Source organism: Leptonychotes weddellii, chromosome 2, assembly GCF_054177405.1.
Source record: "Leptonychotes weddellii isolate Sample4059 chromosome 2, ASM5417740v2, whole genome shotgun sequence".
NCBI classification, from domain to species: Eukaryota; Metazoa; Chordata; class Mammalia; order Carnivora; family Phocidae; genus Leptonychotes; species Leptonychotes weddellii.
Window position 1 is genome coordinate 29974343 of NC_138370.1, and position 21058 is coordinate 29995400.

Sequence of the window (21058 nt, forward strand, 5' to 3'; positions counted from 1 at the left end):
AAAAAAATATTTTATTTATTTATTTGACAGAGAGAGAGACAGTGCGAGAGGGAACACAAGCAGGGGGAGTGGGAGAGGGAGAAGAAGCCTTCCCGCTGAGCAGGGAGCCTGATGCAGGACCCTGGGATCATGACCTGAGCTGAAGGCAGCCGCTAACGACTGAGCCACCCAGGCTCCCCTACACCAATTTAATGGTAACCACAAACCAGAAATTAGTAGTAGATAAGCAAAAAATAAAGAGAAAGGAATCCAAGTAAGTCACTAAAGAAAGCCAACTGATTGTGGGAGAAAAAGGCAAGGGAACAAAGGAATAGAGAAGTAACAAAACAAGTAACAAAATGGCAATAAATACATATCTATCAATAATTACTTTGAATGTAAATGGACTACACTAATCAAAAGATATAGGGTGATGGAATGGATGGAAAGGCAAAACCCATGTCTATGCTGTCTAATAGAGATTCATTTCAGTCCTAAAAACACATGCAGATTGAAAGTGAGGGGTGGGGAAACATTATCATGCAGCGTACGTCAAAAGAAAGCCAGGGTAGCAATACTTACATCAGACAAAATAGACTTTAAAACAAAGACTGTAAAAAGTGACAAAGAAGAACAGTATATAATCATAAAGGGAAGAATCCAACAAGAAGATATAATAATTGTAAATACTTATATACCAACATGGAAGCAGCCAAATACATAAAACGGTTAATAACAAACAGAAAGAAACTAATTGATAGTAATACAATAATAGTAGTGGACTTTAACACCTCAATTACTTGAATTGATAGATCATCCAGACAGAAAATCAACAAAGAGTGGCTTTGAATGATACATTGGGTCAGATGGATTTAACAGATATATACAGAACATTTCATAATAATTGCTTTTCCATCTTTGCACTTTCGATCTGCACGTGTCTTTAGGTCCTGGGATCATGACCTGAGCCGAAGGCAGATGCTTAACCAACTGAGCCACCTATGCAACCCTGTTTTATGCAATACTCTTTTAAACAACTCAAGCAGTTGAGTCCCATAGCCCTTAACTTGGCCATTTTAGGTACAGCACAGATGGTCTCTATGAATGGCATAGATGGGAATATATGGAATGAGACATCACCAATTATAAGCAATTTTCAACTAAAGCTTTCTTTAAGCCAATCAACCTTTTGTTGGGCTTTTGGTTCAGGGAATTGCTAACTAAACCCATGAGATTCAATTACACTCCTGTGCTCTTCCAGCTTTTCTGTCTCTTCTTTGGCCAAATATGTCAACAGAAAGTTAGCTTCTGTTCCAATGTAGAAGCTGGTGTATAATGATTTCTATGTTTTCCTTGATAACTTATGTTGGAATATCCTCCACAACTCTGAACTTATTGAACTCTTCCAGTGTATGAAGGTCATTTCTTTTCTTCTTTTTTTTTCTTTTTACCTCAGGTCTGGAAGAGACTTTGTAGGCAGGAATGGTGCTTCTCCCACTTGGTTGCTCAAGGGAAAAATAAATTCCATGAAATAGTCCAACCACAAGTGTCACCTAAGAAATGTTTAGATTCCTAGCTAATCAGTTCCCCAAAGAGCTGACAGAAAAAAAATTTTTTAAAGAAAGATTTTATTTATTTTAGAGAGAGAGTGTGTGTGAGCAGGGAGAGGGGCAGAAGCAGAGGCAGAGAGAGAATCTCAAGCAGACTCCATGCTGAGCATGGATCCCAATGGGGGGCTGGATCTCATGAACCTGAGATCACGACCTGAGCCAAAATCAAGAGTTGGATGCTCAACCGACTGAGTCATCCAGGTGTCCCTAGAAAAACTTGATTCCAGAAGAGAAAATCCTGAGTACATAACTTTACCTCAAAGTTGAGGGAAATTTGAGAACTGGGTGAAAGTTAGCACTTGGCTTTTGAAAGATAGTTTGTTTTTCTCCTGTCTTGCCTGTGCTTACCAAGTCACACTATTATAGAAAGCTTTATGTAGCTCTCTTTATATCCAGAAAAGTCATCATCAGGAGGTAACTCTCTGTTGAGAAGATGTCCCCAAATGTCAAGTCATTGGAAACACTTTTGCCGACTCAAACATTGCCTTTCTTTTGGTACAGGTGACAGAATTTGTGCTGTACACTGGTATTTTCATTCTCATTCATATTGATGTTTAAATTGAGCCTTCTTAAACAGTCTTGTACTACAGACTGTTCTCTTTGAACAGACTACTGAAACCTTGAATGAGTAGAAATAGCTTGTTTGATATCTGCATATTATTCTGTTTTTCTTTTCAACATTGTTTTTTGATGTTTGGGCCCCTTGAGATTCCTTGTGAATTTTAGGATGGGTTTTTCAATTTCTGCAAAAAATGTCATTGGGATTTTCATAGGGACAATATTGAACCAGGAGAAAGCTTTGGATGTATTGTCATCTTAACAATATTAAATCTTTCAGTCCATGTACATGGGATGTTTACATTTATTTGTCTTTATTTTCTTGCATTTTATTCTTTGTGGAGACAAGATGAAGAGGTAGTTCACAACCAACACTGTAACAGCTAGTACATGGCTACCGTACAAATACATTTCAATACAATGCAAATACCTCGTAGGCCAGCTCCAGGAGGCACTGTAGAGGGGGTAGTGGTTTTCCTAACGATTGCATTTCCAAATGTCCCTCTCCAGTTTATTGGCCTATGGAATAGTGCATAGGTGCTCTTTCCTGAATCCAGCTGAGCTGCCTAGACTCTTGGTTCAGCCTTGCCAACATCAGACATGAATATGCTACCCCAAAGTCAAATCAGGTGCAAAAATGTGTTTTCTGAACAGGTACTACGGAATTGGGATAATGTTGCTTCTGCAGTTGTCTGTAAATTGAGAATTAGCTCAAGTGAAAATACACCTTTTGCTTAATGGAAAGGATAAGGAGTGACCCATTGCAATCTACCTGCCAGTGACAAGCAGGGTCAATACTTTTAGGAACAGTAGGATACCTGGGCAAGAGTAATTTGTAGCTAACTTCACACTCACGAGTTTCTTGAAGGTATTCTTATGCTGTATTAGCCTGGGCCCATACAAGGGCAATAACCTTTTTTTTTTTATGTCCATTTTAGGCACACATTCATTTATTTGTTTTCAGAGTGTTTGATGTGTCAGAGATGCCATAGGTTTTGTATGTACACCAACAGCATTGTTCAATGTCAATGTATACTAGAGATTTGGTGAGTATCCACATAGGAAATTAGTTTTTCAATTCTATCAGAAATATCAGAAGATTGAATGTATAGCAATTTGACCAGTTCAATGCTGGTCACATTTCTCCAATCATTAGAATGCCAGATAAGTCAGCTAAACTATTAGGCACAGACAAGTAATAGAGGTCTATAAGGATCAGGCCTGATGTTAACTATAGAGTCCAGGTAAATTCCATGAGTACTGTCTTAGTTCTCCCCTTTTGATTAGGCTCCTACAGTCTCCTCTAAGATAATATGCCAAGAGGTTGGGTTTAGTATAGCTGCCATTCTTAGCTGTTTAGAAGTGAGGTCATGATGGAACCATCCATAAATTATGTAGCAACTCTGAGATCAGAGAAGAGTGCCTCCTAAGAGGTAAGGTTCCAGGATCATGAAATGATGAGAGGTGAGAGATGAACCTCATTTGTCATTACAACGGCACTCTTATTTCCCATCTAACTTTATGTTTTTTTCAGGTTTGGCACAACTCTATTCTAGTTAGGTATTTTGGGTTGCAGAAGGACTTGGTGAAATTTGTGATGCATTCTGTTTCAACTAAAGTCAAATAAATACCTAGCAGTAGACATTCAAACTGAGTATACACTATGGCAGAATTAGGGAAGCTATACTTTATACCCTATCAAAGACCTGCTAAAAATCATGCCACCACACCACTGAAGAATGACACGTGGACAGTCATATCTTGATCTGGTTGCTAAGAGTCCAAAGGATTGGAGACAATAATAAAGCACTTATTGTAAGAAGAATTCTAAAGATGTCCCTCCAAAATTTCCTGTCCCCTAATTATTCAATCAAACATTAATCTAGGTATTCCTGCAAAGGGACTTTGCAGATGTAATTAAGGTTGCTAATCAGTGTATATTAAAATAGAGAAATTATCCTGGGCACATTTTGTAATTCTAAGATAATCAGTAAAAGAAAAATTTAAAAACTACATAGTTGTCATGCCAATAAAGAAAGAAAATGGATTAAGAAAGAATGATCAGGCGCGGGCCAAAGGGAAACGAAGCCGGAGCTGTGGATGCCTTTTCTGCCCGCGGTGTCTCAGATTCAGTCTTAAGGAACTGAGAACTTAATCTTCCAAAATGTCAAAAAGACCATCTTATGCCCCACCTCCCACCCCAGCTCCTGCAACACAAATGCCCAGCACACCACGGTTTGTGGGATACAATCTATACAGTCATCTTGCCTACAACAACTACAGGCTGGGAGGGAACCCGGGCACCAACAGCTGGGTCTCGGCATCCTCTGGTACTACGATTTCAAAACCCCCAAAGCCACCAGATAAACCACTGATGCCCTCCATGAGGTACAGCAGAAAGTTCCGGGGCCAAGTAAAACCTTCCAACCCTGACCTAAAGTTGTGGGAGATTGCAAGATTATTGGTGGCATGTGGCAAGATCTCACTGATGAAGAAAAACAAGAATATTTAAATGAATATGAAGCAGAAAAGATAGAATACAATGACTCTATGAAGGCCTGTCATAATTCCCCTGCACACCTTGCTTACATAAATGCAAAAAGTCGTGCAGAAGCTGCTTTAGGGGAAGAAAGTCGACAGAGACAGTCTCGCATGGAGAAAGGAGAACCGTACATGAGCATTCAGCCTGCTGAAGATCCAGACGATTATGATGATGGCTTCTCCATGAAGCATACAGCCACTGCCCATTTCCAGAAAAACCACCGCTTCATCAGTGAAATCTTTAGTGAGAGTGTGGTGCCAGACGTCTGATCATTTGTCACAACAGCTAGAATGCAGGTCCTCAAACGACAGTTCCAGTCCTTATGGTTCATCAGGGAAAACTAGAAGCCCAAACTTCTTCAAACAGATGAGCGACACCAGGAAAAGAAGAGGAAACTCCTGGAAAGCACAGATTCATTTAACAATGAACTTAAAAGGTTGTGCGGTTTGAAAGTAGAAGTGGATATGGAAAAAATTGCTGCTGAAATTGCACAGGCAGAGGAACAGACTCGAAAAAGGCAGGAGGAAGGAGAGAAAGAAGCAGCAGAGCAAGCTGAACGCAGTTCCTGAGGACGAGCAAGCTGCTAGGAAGACCAAGGAGAAGAAAGATGACGAGAGCATCCCGATGGAGACAGAGGAGACACACTTTGAAGAAGCGACGGAAAGCCAACAGAATGGTGAAGAAGGCACATCTACTCCTGAGGACAAGAAGAGCGGGCAGGAGGGAGTGGACAGTATGGCTGAGGAAGGGACCAGTGACAGTAACACCGGCTCAGAGAGCAACAGGGCCACAGTGGAGGAGCCGCCCACAGACCCCACACCGGAAGACGAGAAAGAATAAATGTTGCCTTGTTTTATGTGTTCTAAATACCTTTGCAAATGAAAAAAAAAAAAAGTTTTTTGAGTTTAAAAAAAAAAAGAAAGCATGATCAATCCAAAGGATGGCAAGAAAGGAGAAAAACTGGCATAAAAGGGACAAGGCAAGCAGAAAGTCAACAGGAAGATGATATATTACAACCCAACTATACCAATAATTTCAAGTTGATTAAATGGCCCCCTTAAAATACAGAGATTATTAATATAATTGGAAATAAATATAAACTGAATTATGTACTTAGTCTTTGAAATTAGTTGGAATATTTTAAGACCTAGGACATGATCATTTTGTTAATGTTTCATGAGTGGTTGGGAAGAATGTGTGTTCTCTATAGTTGATTTAGAATTGTATGAATGTTTAATAGGTCAGACTTATTTGAGTCATTCAATTATCTTATGTTTTTATTAAATTTTGTCTGAATTTTGACCTGTCAATAATTATAAAAGGTGTGTTCACAATTTCCAACTCTGATGATGCTTTTGCCAATTTTCCCCTATATTTCTACAATTTTTGTTGATATATTTTTAGTATTCTTAGTTATATAAGTACATGTTTAGAATCAAATTGAGAAAATTCTTATTTTGACATCTCCCCTCTTCATGCCTTCCATAATATTAATGATGTCAAATATTGTTAAATTAAAATTTAGTTCTAGGTTATTACAAATACACATTATCATTGTTTCATTTGGTCAAATTTTCTTACATTTAAAAAAACTTTTCCAAGATATTTGATTACTATTACTTCCAATGTCGTTTAACAGCATCTCCTATTTCCCTTATCATTTGGTTGCTTCTGTGAAATACCTTTCCAATATGGATCCTTATGTCAAACCTTCTTTGAACTTCTATACTTAAGAAAAACTTTTATGGACAGCCACATGCATAAGAATGAAACTGGACCTCTTTCTTACACATACACAAAAACAAACTCAAATGGATGAAAGACCTAAATGGAGATAAATATCCAACAAAATCCTACAGGATACCACAGGCAGCAACCTCTTTGACCTCGGCCACAGCAACTTCTTGCTAGACACATCTTCAAAGGCAAGGGAAACACAAAAATGAACTATTGGGACTTCATCAAGATAAAAAGCTTCTTGCACAGCCAAGGAAACAGTCGGCAAAACTAAAAGGCAACCTACGGAATGGGAGAAGATATTTGCAAATGTCTTATCAGAAAAGCTAGTATCCAAAATCTATAAAGAACTCATCAAACTCAACACCCAAAAAACAAAAAATCCTTTTAGGAAATGGGCAGAAGAACAGACATTTCTCCAAAGAAGACATACAAATGGCACATGAAAAAATGCTCCACATCAGTAGTCATCAGGGAAATACAAATCAAAGCCACAATGAGCTACCACCTCAAACCTGTCAGAATGGCTGAAATTAACAACTCAGGAAACAACAGCTGTTGGCGAGGATGCAGAGAAAGGGAAACCCTCCTACACTGCTGGTGGGAATGTAAACTGGTGCACTCTGGAAGACAGTATGGAGGTTCCTCAAAAAGTGAAAAATAGAGCTACCCTACAACCCAGCAATTGCACTACTTGGTATTTATCCAAAAGATACAAACATAGTGATTTGAAGGGGCACCTACACCCTAATGTTTCTAGCAGCAATGTCTGCAACAGCCAAAACATGGAAAGAGCCCAGATGTCCACTGACAGATGAATGGATAAAAAAGATGTGAAATATATATATATATTTGTATATATATATATGTGTGTATATATATATATATATACACACATATATATTCCACTATATATATAGTGGAATATTACTTGGCCATCAAAAAGAATGAAATCTTGCCATTTGTAACAATGTGGGTGGAACTAGAGACTATTAGGCAAAGCAAAATAAGTTAGTCAGGGGGACAAATACCATATGATTTTACTCAGATATGGAATTTAAGAAACAAAACATGAACATAAGGGAAGGGAAGGGAAGGGAAAACAAGATGAAAACAGAGAGGGAGAAAAACCATAAGAGACTCTTAAGTATAGGAAACAAACTCAGGGTTGCTGGAGGGGAGGTGGGTGAGGGGATGGGGTCACTGGGTGTTGGACATTTAGGAGGGCACTTGATGGAATGAGCACTGGGTGTTATATGCAACTGATGAATCACTAAATTCTACCTCTAAAACTAATAATACACTATATGTTAATTAAATTGAATTTAAATAAAAAATTAAAAAAATTAATCATGTCCTGATATTTGAATAATATTTCAAAGTTCTTTTCAGTCAACACTTTAATAACCCACTGATTTCATGCATCCAGTATGGCTCTTGCTGTCAATCTGGCTCTTGTTCCTTGATAGGTGATCTCTTGTAGATTTCAGAATTTTCTATTCGCTGTCATTTTCAATTTCAGATTTGCTTTTCCTTTAATGCCCCGTTTTTAACATATGGTCCTTTCTAAGGTCATTTTCTTGTTTTTTAAGTCAAGAGAAACTTTCCTATTATCCCTTTAAATATTTCCTTCTATTTTAATTTTTCTCTCCTTCTGGAAATGCTCTTATCTGGATAATGACAGTTCTATTCTTCTATCTCAATTTTATTATTTTATTTTCTCTTTTTTATTCTTTCCTGGGAGAGTTTGTCAAGCTGATATTACAAGTTGCTAATTCATTAAGTAGTATATAACCATCCTGCTCTTTTCCCATCTATTATGACTTATTTCTTGTTCACTTGGTTCTTTTTAAAGATTATTTTTTACTGTTATATTCTGCAAATAACTTCCTTTAGTTTTTGGGATAGCCAAACAATTTCAAAGTGAATTTATAAACATGCTTTTGACATATATTAAAGCAAAATTATAGTTAATGTGGGGTGTGGTTGTATTTTAATGTTTTTAACTATCATGTGGGCTAGGATCTGTGAAAAAGAATGCCTGTAGACTCCAAAAATCAAACTGTTGCTGCTCCTCATAAAGGCAGAATGCAGTTAGGTCTAATTAAAGTAGTAAAAACTAGGGGCTGCAGGAAAACTAGTGCGTCAATAATAATTTGGGATATTAAAGATGATCGTTAGGAAGAGTCTGTATTTGACAAGAGATTGTACTGGGGTCTTCTGCATTCAACAGCTGTCCCATAATGGTTTATTGAACCAACTTAATTTATAAAAGTCACAGTGTTTGCCACAGTTTTTTATTTTATTTTTTCAAATATAAGCATTTCACCTGTTTGGATGATATGTAAGTGCCATAGGAGGAGACTCATTGCTAGCAGTAACTTGAGCATTTTTATCTTTGTTCTTTCTCCTCGTTGAAACTAGAAATTACTTCAGAGATCGTTGGTCTAAGTACAAGATACAAACGAAAGCCTCAACCAGGCACCACCCTAATCTGAGAATTGAAAATGTCAGTCTTGGGCGCCTGGGTGGCTCAGTTGGTTAAGCGACTGCCTTCGGCTCAGGTCACGATATTGGAGTCCCCGGATCGAGTCCCGCATCTCGGGCTCCCTGCTCCTGCAGGGAGTCTACTTCTCCCTCTAACTCTCCCTCCTCTCATGTGCTCTCTCTCTCATTCTCTCTCTCAAATAAATAAAATCTTAAAAAAAGAAAAGAAAATGTCAGTCTTTCCTTCCTTAACGATAAGCCCAATGTGTGTGGCTGTTGACAGTTTGTCCTCGAGCTCTCCCTGGTCTGCTCGCCGGCGCAGGGCGCCGGTTACCGAGCTAAGCTATCTCCAGGGGCAGCAGAGCGAGCGGAGAGCCCTCGGCTTTCTCGCGGCGCCGCCCGGCGCTTCCCTCTCCGGGTGCGCACCAGCCGCGCTCAGCCGTCCTGCGCGAGCTGCGCCTCCACCTTCCCGAACGCTTCAACTGCTGTTACAACGCCAGCCCGGCTCCAAAAGAGCGGAGCCATGTTCCTTCTTCTGGTCCTTCTCACCCGGCTTGGAGAGCTGCACGCAGGCTCGGGTAAGTCCAGATACTTGTTACCGCTTGCCATCCAGGCTTGCGGGGGGAGGAGGGGACTGTGTTCGCTTAGGGGACTGTATTCTTTGGTCCAGGCCCCAGACCCAGCCCCGCGCTCTCCCTACCCACTTTCTTCTTGCGGTTCGCTTCGGCGTCCGTGGCCAAAAAAGCAGAGGCAGCCTCCAGGCAGAAAATCTTTTCACGTCTCTGGGCTGGTATTGTCTGTAAAACGGACAAAAATGAAATAATGGGGTCTTTTCCACAAACAAAATTCTGCTATTCTAGAAATAATTGCATCGCCATAAAGAACCTATTTGTCAATGATTTCCTAATTTGGTGACTGCTATCCTCCACCTGCTCTACTGAAAATTGCAGATCACTCTTGTAGTCAGTATTCTGTATCTTTCCCTGCAAATGATCCCATTTTCTTGCTGTACCTGTGTGTCTCTTTTGCACACCTCTTTTACAATACCATAGTTAGTTATTCAGTATTACCGAGCCAAACGGTCCAACTGCTTAACCGGGGATCTCTCTCTCTGTCTCTTCCTCTATGTGTGTGTGTCTGTGTGTAGAGATTGAGAGACAGAGAGAAAATAAAGACTTGACATCTTGACAAGGGCCAAGAAATTTGTGGGTAAGGACGACCAGACCAGAAACACAGTGGAAAGGAAGGGTAGATACATAAATTATACCAAAAAATATTGGGTAATGTAGAAAAACAAATGAGGGATTGGATTTAGAAATGGATAATGTAGGATTGTAGGTATCAAAATAACTTTGCTTATTTTTATTTTAGGTTCTCATAAAACATTTCTGCAGACCACAGTTCCTGAGAAGATTTCATCATCTGATACAAAAGGAAATCCAGAAAATAATGTAATTGGGAAATATTTTTATATCTTAAATTGTGTTAAGTTGCCTTTAATATCAAGACCAAAATTGCTGAATGGAGGCAGGAACAGAATTCTTAGAGGCAGAGCTGACAGCTGGAACTGGGTTCACAACAAGGAGCAATTTGAAGTGTAGGAATATGTGTGCCTCTGTATGTGTGTGTTTCTGTTGAGGTGAAGGATTTTACCGATAGGATCCACCAGGGCCAGGACGAGGGAGAAGCAGACAAAGTGCTTGACTCAGGCAGAAAATTTAAGGGAATAACAAAAAACGAAATCCCCCAGGACCAAGATAAAGGTATGGCTGGTGGGGTGAGTCAGGGTCAGACACTGTCTTTCTTTAAAACTTGATAACTTGTTCATCATGGATTTTTTTTTGCACTAATTTTGATTGTCTAAAATATTGTATTGAAATAGTATTCTTTTTGTTTTTTTGATTATTGAATTTTCTGGTCCCCTACTCCTAGCCCTCATGATTTCCTCCAGCTACTTGCCTCAGCTTTCAGAGTCCCTGAGGAGCTAGCTGAAAGATGATCTGTTAATTAGCTTGTAGAGGAGCCTGCATATTATCCTTCTCTAATTCCCCAGAAAAATCTACTTCTCACATGGTTCCTTCTACTATAGGATAATCTAATGCTAGTCATAATTATGGGTCTCCAAATTAATTTTTTTCTTTTTCGTGGTTTTTAAAAACCTTCCTTCTGTGTTTTATATAAGGATACACTGTATCAGGTTTCTCCTTCCCTTGTTACCCCTAGTTCTCTGAAGGTAACCTCTCCTCCCCATATTCTATTTCTTTACATTTTCTTCCTGTGGTAGCTGGGTTTCATTTACCACCCACACCCCAAACCCCACCCACCACCCACCAAGTGAATTCTTAGTCATGCAAAGTATATGAGTGCTACTCCAGCTTTTTTTTTTTCTGATTGGAAAGAAGGGGCTCCGCTGGATTTCTTGTTTAGTTTCCTTCTTCCTGAAATAATACCAACCCTCTCTCTCTATTATTGATCACTGAGGATATGATCTTTGAGTTCCCCACTTGTCCAATCTCTAGCATGTTTAAAAAGTCATTTAATAATATGAAAGTTTAGTGTGTTTCTTTTAACTATAACAATTTTAAAAGCTTCCTTTTAATATTTTTGCAACAGAAAATTATTCTTAATGTGGGATGTGTTTGTATTTTAATATATTCAATATAATATGAGGGCGGACCTGCAAAAGTAAGAATGCCTAGGAGGCACATAGAGACCTCCCAGATTTAAGAAATAAGAACATGGGTACCTAATTAATTTTGAATTATTTCTAATTGCCTGTGCATATGTACATAAAGATAAAAAAGAGGTATTGCATGGGCATACTAAATAATTTTAAATACTAAAAATTATTTGTTGTTCATCTGAAACAAATTCTAAGTATTGTTGTCTAAGAAAAGAGGTGGAATTGAAACATAAGAAAAGCATTTATTTGGGGTCTCAGAATTGCATTTCAAGAAGCACAGATTCAGTAGCAACCCAAATTGTGTCCCTGCAGGGAACAAAAAAAAAAAAAAAAGAGGTTTTTAAAACAAAAGAGAGTGCTCCTATATGTTGTTGACAAAGAATTTTGGTTAGTGTTGGTGGCAGAAAACTAATCTTGGCTGGCTATAACTGGTTGCTAAGACAATCACTAAGGAAAGTCTCTTCCTATAGCAAATGCTTTATCTGAGTTGTTGGAATATCTGCAGTTTGGCCCAGTTCACAGCTTTGGCCTAGTGCAAAAGTTCATGGTTCCACCCTGTGAAGGCATGCATAAATCCCTTTTCCTTTATGGCCTCCTGGATCCATTTTAAAACCCCTTGACATAAGTGACTCCATTTCATTTCACCTTTCACAGTATCTAAATTATGTACCTCTTTCTTGAATTGTATTTCCCTGATGATTTGACTTGCCTTATCAATTTCTTGTTTTACAGAATTTGCTTATAAAACTCCTTGCAATTATTCCATTTATATTGTAACATAGTTTCTACAGTGGTCACATATAATTTATTTCATTCTTTTTCCCAATGAACATTTAGTGGTAAAAAAAAAAAACAACACTGGTCATTAGCATTGTGAAGTTAACAACTCTCATCATTGTCCTTAGCTTGCTTTTGCATTCTTCACCATTATGTTGTATTTCTTTATCGACAGTCTTTTAAAATGTTGTTCATTGGCAAAACCAGAATATTTTCATCAAATTTTATTGTCTTCTTCAACACTACACAGGATGACTCTACTTCTTCCCATGCTGGAAAACTATTTAGTAACATCCAGATAAAAGAACTGAATTCTTCAAGGTATTAAAATATTTCGAAAGATAGAGCAAGTGCCATACTAATTATCCACTTCAAGTTGGAATTTCTTTTCTTGTTCATAAGAAATGTTTACCCTTTTGAGAACAGACTTGACACCAGAGGGATACATTTTGAGGACAGGGCTCAGTTCTTTCTTCAACACAATTTTATACAATGGAACATTTCAAGAACACTGTTTGCTCTTCTTCCAGTTTGCAAAATCCTATTGCTAAAGAGGTAACTCTGAAAAAGAAATACATAGGCCTCACTTTGCGAGATTATGTAAAAAGTCAACAAGAATATTTTGGGCCTTGTTTTAGAATTAAAGCATGATTTCAGTGCTTTAAATAAACCGAGGATTCTCCCAACTACACTTGTTCAAGAGAGCCAACGGGTTTAGTGAATGCAAGAGAATTGAAGAATACTGAACATCAGCAAAATCATAAAAATCTTTTAATCACTCACTTCAAACAGCTTAGATGATGAAGCAAGAAAGCAATAGCTTGACAATAATCTCACTGTCGAGAGAAAGGACATCAGGTGCTCTTTGATATGGCAAGGACAGCCAACACCTTAGAATTATTCATGCTTTGCTTCAGTTTCTTTTTTTTCTTTCTCTTTTAAAAAAAATTATTTTTGCAAGAGAAAGAGAGAGAGAGAATGAGCATGGGAGAAAGCATGAGTTGGGGGGAGGGGCAGAGGGAGAAGCAGACTGCCCGCCAAGCAGGGAGCCTGATGAGGGACTCAATCCCAGGACCCTGGGATCATGACCAGAGCTGAAGGCAGACGCTTAACTGACTGAGCCACCCAGGTGCCCTGCTTCAGTTTCAAATTAACATTTTCTGCATATTTATACAAACACCCACAAAAATTTGTACTTATATTACCTCCACAAAAGCAGTATAATTTTTCTTATTAACTCAGTAAGGGAGTCTCTACACAAGTTTGCTGTTGTCTGAAGTCTTATTTGGAAGGGATTTTACTTTCAAATAGCCTTATAAGCAGGCTCTGTTCTCATGAGAAAAATGTTATGCAAGCAAAGAAAACATTTTTTCTGCATTGTGATTACTTGTACCTGGGGCTGTGCCCTAACAGTTGACATGTGTAGATCTCTGATGACTTATGTAATTGCAAGAGAAGCCATTACATTCTTTAATTATCACAGTGGATTTCAACTGGGCACCTGAAATTTTGCTTGCAATTTTGGAATCAGAAAATAATTCTGGTAATTGTACATTCAAATAGTCATCTAAGTAGAAAGACTGATGTGCAAAACCATTAGTGTCTGTTGCAATTCTTATATCTTTCGAATTTTTCTCAATACAAAAAATTTGTTGTATCACCTTCTTTGGTACTATATGAGGAAATCACTCATCTCTTTTGCATAGCTGTTGGTGTATGTGGGTTTATATTTGACTCTCCACCATTTTTGATGTTAAATGAACAATTGCATACTGTACAAAGAGCTTCAAAAGGACTTTTTCTATACAGTTGGCAAACTGTATAGAATTTTGGCATTTAGGATTTAAATATACACAAAAATAGATAATAGTCCAAATATTTCAAAAAGAATTGAAAATACTGAGTTTGATAATCTCACAGCTGTGTCGGTGAATCTGTCACAAGTCCAAACTCATAGCTAATCATTAATGAATTGAACCATTGAGAGGGCTGCAAACTTGTAAAATAAACAATAAACTTGATATGAAATATCAATATTTTATGATATAAAATAAACACTGAACTTGATATGTGATTCAAAAAAATAATGAGCTTCCAGTTTGCCTGTAAGGGCCAGTTGTAAACACAGTCTTCTCGAACAAACCCAGAGCTAATCTCACCTAAGATTTTGGGAAGGCTCGTGTTCAGGGATTAGTGGCCTTTCAGAAGGGAGAGTGTTTAGGTATGGACATGCTGTCAGCTGTGTTAATGTACTTGGTGGAGTAAGGCTCTTGTTGATCACATCCTCAGTGAAGTGAGGCATTTACTGATGCTTCCCTAGCGCCTAGGGCTGTCACTGATTTGCTGACTCCAGAAGCTAGTTATTTGAGTGTGGCTGTTGGTGATTGGCTGATTTTCTGATTGTGCGTTCTGACCAGTTCTCTCTAACAGTGGTTAACTGTTCATGACTTGGGACTTTGGCCAGAGAAAGCCTTTCCCTTTCTTGAATATGAAAAATAAGTATTTTTAATTCTCAGTCTCTCCTTTTGGATTTCCCTCAGATAAGCCTACATGGAGAGTTGAGAGATCATATAGGTCTTTATTTCTGAAGGTATGATTTTTGGCTTGTGTCGCCATTTAAATGATTTAAACACCAGCTACTGTGGTGGAAAAGAGCTCTGACTATGAAAGTTTTGTAATTTATTGAAAAAAGCTGAATATAGAATATTTTGGGTGTTCTGACAAGGTCAGTACAGGGCATAGGATAAAAATTGTTAAATTAAGGACACGTCCATATGTACAAGATGCCTGGCAACTCACACACCAAGATCTATTTAGGAATGAAAAAGAAATAATTTACTTGCACATTTCTGAGTGTCCTAAATGACTTTTTTGAGTTAGATAAAGGAATTAAAGGCAGCTGAGGCCTGTTCCAAATCCTCACATGATTTGATCAAATATAACACTCATTACTATCTGTTACACAAAAAAAGAGGCCCACTTAGTTTAGTGGGCAAAGAAAGAAGTAATATTAATTGCTTTTCCTTTTGTTCTTTCTTCCTTGGTTTCTGGGCTGAAAAGTATTATGGTACAAACATTTTGCCCTAGAAACTTATATTAATAACAAACTGTGATTCCTCTTAAAGCCCAAATTGACTGAGCCAAGGCTATTTAAGGGAAAATTGGAACAGTAAGGTAGAGTCTCAGGGTATTCTCCAACATACCAAATGTATGCCACCTGAAGCTGCTCTTTAAAACCCCTTGGAACTTGATTATTATTAATATTCTTTGGTGTTCATGTCCTAGTATCTTATAGGGGTGGTGTAGTGTTTTCATGTTGCTTGATTTTACTTACATAATAATGTTTGCGTACTTTTTCCCACCACAACCACCAGACTCCTAGTTCTGTTTTAGATGAATTTTGTGAATGATGGTGGTATACATAATTCCTTCCAGAAGAACAACCAAAATGAACAATATGAAAAATCTTTTTCATCATTCCTGCAACTACAAGTTTTACTAATAGAGCAAACTAAAGAAGACATGTCCACAAATAAAATATGACCCAGAATATCTTTGAGATCCTCACATCCCCCCAACCACCCTGACCCCACATAAAGCAGTGAAGGTGGGAAATTCATTAATTTCTGCTTAATTAGGAAGAATTATCACTGTGCTGCAGAATGTCCTCCAATTCATTCCAGCAGTCATGTAATATGTTCTTAAGTCAGTTTCTGTGATGAATTTGATTCAGATTTAGTGTTTTTGAAATACTACATTGAGGATTTTTTGGATCTCAGGAGCTGATGTATACTATGCTCCTCCAATTTCATACCACACTATGATTAATGGTTCCATCCAGCCCCTTATTATTATATTTTTTCCCTTATTCCTAGTCCCCATTCCCATTTCCCTCTTCCATCCAATGATAACCATACCTGTGTACTTGATATATTTCTTTATATCTGTATATATATGAGATGTCCTTCAAGAGTCCTACTTCTTGATGTGCACCCTGTATAATTCCCTCCTCTTGAGGATCAGTGAGACCTGTAAATATGATAGGGTGGTCACTGCATTGATTAATTTATGTTTTTGAGACTCCATCACAGCTTTCTGGAGTGTTCCTCCACCTGACCCCAAAGAAAACACAAACTGCCATGCTGTGAACTGCCTATGCGGACCTCGTGGTAGAGGAACCATTGGGAGCATCTTTGAGCGGAAAGCAACCTTGGCATCCTTCCCTTTAACCCCTGACAAGTCATTGATCTTTTCACTGTCTCCATAGTTTTACCTTTTCCAGAATGTCATATAGTTGGACTCATCCAATAAATAGCCTTTTAAGATTGGCTTCTTCCACTTAGTAATATTCACTTAAGTTTCCTCCATGTCTTCTCATGGCTTGTTAGCTCATTTCTTTTTAATGCTGAATAATATTCCGTTTTGGGGATGTACCACAGTTGATCCATTCAATTACCAATAACATCTTGTTTGCTTGAAAATTTTGGCAATTATGAATAAAGCTGCAACAAACATCTTTGTGCAGGTTTTTGTGTGTTTTTTTGTTTTCATCTTTGGGTAAACACCAAGGATTGTGATCGTTGGATCATATGATAAGAGTATGTTTAATTTTGTAGGAAACTGCCAGACTTCTTCTAAAATGGCTGTACTATTTTGTGTTCCTGCCAGCAACGAAAGAGAGTTCTTGTTGCTCCACATCCTTGCTAGAATTTGGTGTCAGGATTCTGGATTTTGGCCATTGTAATAGGCATGTAGTGGTATCTCATTGTTTTATAATTTCACTATTCACTAATAACTTATGATGTGGAATATCTTTTCATATGCTTATCTGCCATTTGTATATCTTTGGTGAGGTATCTGTTTGGTTCTTTTGCCCATTTTTAATGGGGTTGTTCATTTGAATTATAAGAGTTCTTTCTATATTTTGGATAACAGTCCCTTATCAGATGTATCTTTTGCAAATATCCCTCCCAGTCTGTGGCTTATTTTCTCGTTGTCTCAGAATTTAATCAATTAATTTCAATTTATTAATCTTTTATTTCTTCCTAATTGCTATTTACATTTCATTTAAGATATTTTTGCCTACTGCAGGGTTATATAATATATCCCAGTGTTTTTGTGTAGGAGCTTTATATTCCTTTCAACATTTAGTCTGTGATCTATCTGGATTTGTTTTTTCTATCATGAGATAGAGAAGTCAAAGTTCATTGTCTTTTCCATATGGATACTGAGCAGCATGTATGGAAGGGCATTTATCCTCCTCAGATTATAAAGGTAACTTTACTGAAGATCAGATAAATATATATTTGTGGCTCTTTCAGGATTCTTTATTCTTTGCCATTGGACTGCTCTTCAAAACTTTGGCCCATATTTCACTGCCCTAATTACTGTAGCTTTATAAGTCAATACAGGTTGGTGTAGGCACTCCTACTTTTTTATTTTTTCATATTCTTGTCTTGACTATTCTAAGTTCAATCAACTTGTTCATATCCACAAATGACCTGCTATGATTTTACCGAGTTTGCCTGAATCTACAGATCAATTTAGGGAAAATTGAACAATATTGAGTCTTCCAATTCATGTACATGGTATATCTTTCCATATATTTTAGGTTTTCTTTTAATAAGTCTTAGTTTTTAGTGTAGATGTCTTGAAAATCTTTTGTTAAATTTATTCTCAGGTTTTTTGGACATATTTTAATGCTGTGATAAATGGTGTTGTTTCTTTATGTTAATTTTCTAATTGCTACTTATATATGAATACAAGCTGGATTATCAAAAGTTGATGAGGCTTGTTTTATTATCCTTCATGTGATCTATTTTGATAAATGTTATATGTGCACTTGAATATTTCTTTTTCAGTGATTGCATGTAGTGTTGCATATAAGTCAGATAAGTTTAGTTGATAGTGCTGCCCAAATCTTTGTAGCCTTACTGATATTTCTCTTGGGTCCCTAATGTAACTGATATAATTATAAAATCTCCTCATATACTTTTGAATTGTATATAATTTTTTTTTTAGTTCCATCAATTTTTGTTTTATATATTTTGGAGATAGAATATTAAGTGTGTAAAATGTTTAAGATTGTAGCATTTTAACTTTTAATTGATGCTTTTATCACTGTAAAATGTCCCCCTTCATTTCTTGTAATTAATTTTGAATTATATTATATATTGCTTGCTATTTTTTTCAAATATTTTTTACTGTAATCAACAATAAAAAACAGATTTTTAAAGCATAGTCTCTGTATACCTATACAGATACTTGTGTATGGATAAGTGAGTATATCGCTTAAGCAAAAGTTTCATGAAAAATATTCTTGATCTTACTTACAAAGCACATGTGATGCACTTTGATAATTTCTTTCTGTTGGAAAATAAGGGTGTTTGTAATCTACTAACTACATAATCTGCAGTTTAAAAAATCCTGATCTAGACTACCATCTAGTGGTGGTTGTTTGAGTTCTTGTAGACGGTCCACATAATCATACATACAATCATACATATATACATATCAACCATAATGTTGTCAGTTCTTCCATGAAGTCAGTGCTATCACAACAAAAATATTAAGTCTTTTTGTTTTTTACAGAGACAAACATTCTGAAATTTATATGGAAATAAAGTTACCTAAAAATAACTAATAGAGCTCTAAAGAAAAAGAACAGGGAGTGAAGATTTACTTTCTCAGATATTGATACTTAGAATAATTAAGACCAGTGCGGTATTGACACAAAGACAGAAAAATAGCCCTCAATAGTGGTCTTATATGTCTTCTGTTAGATATATTTCTGTGTATTTGATATTTTTGATGCTGTTGCAGATTATTTAAAATTTTTTTTAAGATCTTATTTATCCATCTGACAGAGCACAGGCAGGGGGAGCAGAAAGCAGAGGGCGGGGGAGAAGCAGACTCCCCACTGAGCAGGGAGCCCAATGGAGGCCTCGATCCCAGGACCCTGGGATCATGACCTGAACCGACAACTGACTGAGCCACCCAAGCGCCCACAAATTATTTAATTTTGTAAATTTCAGTCTCTGTTGCTAGTATTGGATACACATTTGATTTTTGTATCTTGCTCAACTCTCTGATTAATTCAACTACTTTGTAGATTCTTTTGAATAACACAATCACATTATCTAAAAATACTGATATTTTTACTTTTTTTTTTTCCAGTCCTATGCCCTTTGTTTGTTTGGCTTTTTCCGTTGTCTTATTACTTTGCCTGGGCCTTACATACAGAGTTGAATAGAAATGATGATGGCAAATATCCTTTTCCCTTTCCGGATCTCGAAGAAAGTATTCAATATTACAGTGAAGTGAAGTTTTCTGTGGTGTTTAAGAATTTGTGTGAATATTTTCTGTTAGATAAATAGATGTTAAATTTTATCAAATGCTTTTTCTGAATCAAAATAATAGAGGTTTCTCTTTCATTCTATTAATCTGGTTGACTTTACTGAATTGATAGTTTGAATGTTAAACCAACTTTGAACACCTGGAATAAACTGAACATAGCTATGACACATTACTGTTAATATTTGTTAATATTTTAAGATTTTTGCATTTATCACATGAGAGAGTCTGACCTGAACTTTCTTTTTTTTAAAGTAACTTTGTCAGGTTTTGGTATCAAGGTAATGCTAGCCTCATGAGTTGAGGGGTAGTTAGTGGATATTTTTGTAACTTTTCTAACCTCATTTTTTTTGTGGTCAGTCTCATCAGGGTTTATCAGATTTATTCGACTTTTCAAAGAATCATCTGTTGGCTTTGTTGATATTCTCTGTTGTAATTTTAAAAAATATCCACTAGTCTCTTTTCTTTGGTTTTAATTTGCTGTTCTTATATAACTTCTTTTTTAAAATTAACATATCATGTATTATTTGTTTCAGGGGTACAGGTCTGTGATTCATCAGTCTTACACAATTCACAGCACCCACCATAGTACATACCCTCCCCAATGTCCATCACACAGCCACCCCATCCCTCCCACCCCCCACCACTCCAGCAACCCTCAGTTTGTTTCCTGAGATTAAGAGTCTCTTAAGGTTTGTCTCCCTCTCGGTTTCTTCTTGTTTCATTTTTCCCTCCCTTCCACTATGATCCTCTGTCTTGTTTCTCAAATTCCTCATATCAGTGAGGTCATATGATACTTGTCTTTCTCTGAATGACTTATTTCGCTTAGCATAATACCCTCTAGTTCCATCCACGTTGTTGCAAATGGCAAGATTTCATCTTTTTAATGGCTGCCTAATATTCCATTGTATATATATATATATATATATATATATATACCACATCTTTATCCATTCATCTGTTGATGGACATCTAGGCTCTTTTCATAGTTTGATTATTGTGGACATTGCTGCCATAAACATTGGGGTGCATGTGCCCCTTCAGATCACTACATTTGTATCTTTGGGGTAAATACCTGGTAGTGCAATTACTGGGTCATAGGGTAGCTCTATTTTCAACTTTTTGAGGAACCTCCATACTGTTTTCCAGAGTGGTTGCACCAGCTTGCATTCCCACCAACAGTGTAGGAGGGTTCCTCTTTCTCTGCATCCCTACCAACATCTGTCAATTCCTGACTTGTTAATTTTAGCCATTCTGACTGGTGTGAGGTGGTATCTCATTGAGGTTTTGATTCGCATTTCCCTGATGCTGAGTGATGTTGAGCACTTTTTC

At 37.2% G+C, this 21058-nt stretch overlaps 1 protein-coding gene and 1 pseudogene across 3 annotated transcripts in view; both read left to right on the top strand.

The window, feature by feature from the left end:
- Positions 1 to 77: 77 nt before the first annotated feature.
- Positions 78 to 7305, top strand: LOC145717950 (SWI/SNF-related matrix-associated actin-dependent regulator of chromatin subfamily E member 1 pseudogene; annotated as a pseudogene).
- LOC102739568 (disintegrin and metalloproteinase domain-containing protein 5-like) overlaps positions 7306 to 21058 on the top strand; it is a 119836-nt gene continuing 106083 nt past the window's right edge. For all 3 annotated transcript variants that reach the window (XM_081809413.1, XM_081809415.1, XM_081809417.1), the window contains exons 1-2: positions 7306 to 9491; positions 10285 to 10364. In XM_081809413.1, coding sequence (XP_081665539.1) covers positions 9437 to 9491; positions 10285 to 10364 — 135 coding nt within the window. In that variant the 5' untranslated portion in view covers positions 7306 to 9436. The remainder of the gene's footprint in view (positions 9492 to 10284; positions 10365 to 21058) is intronic.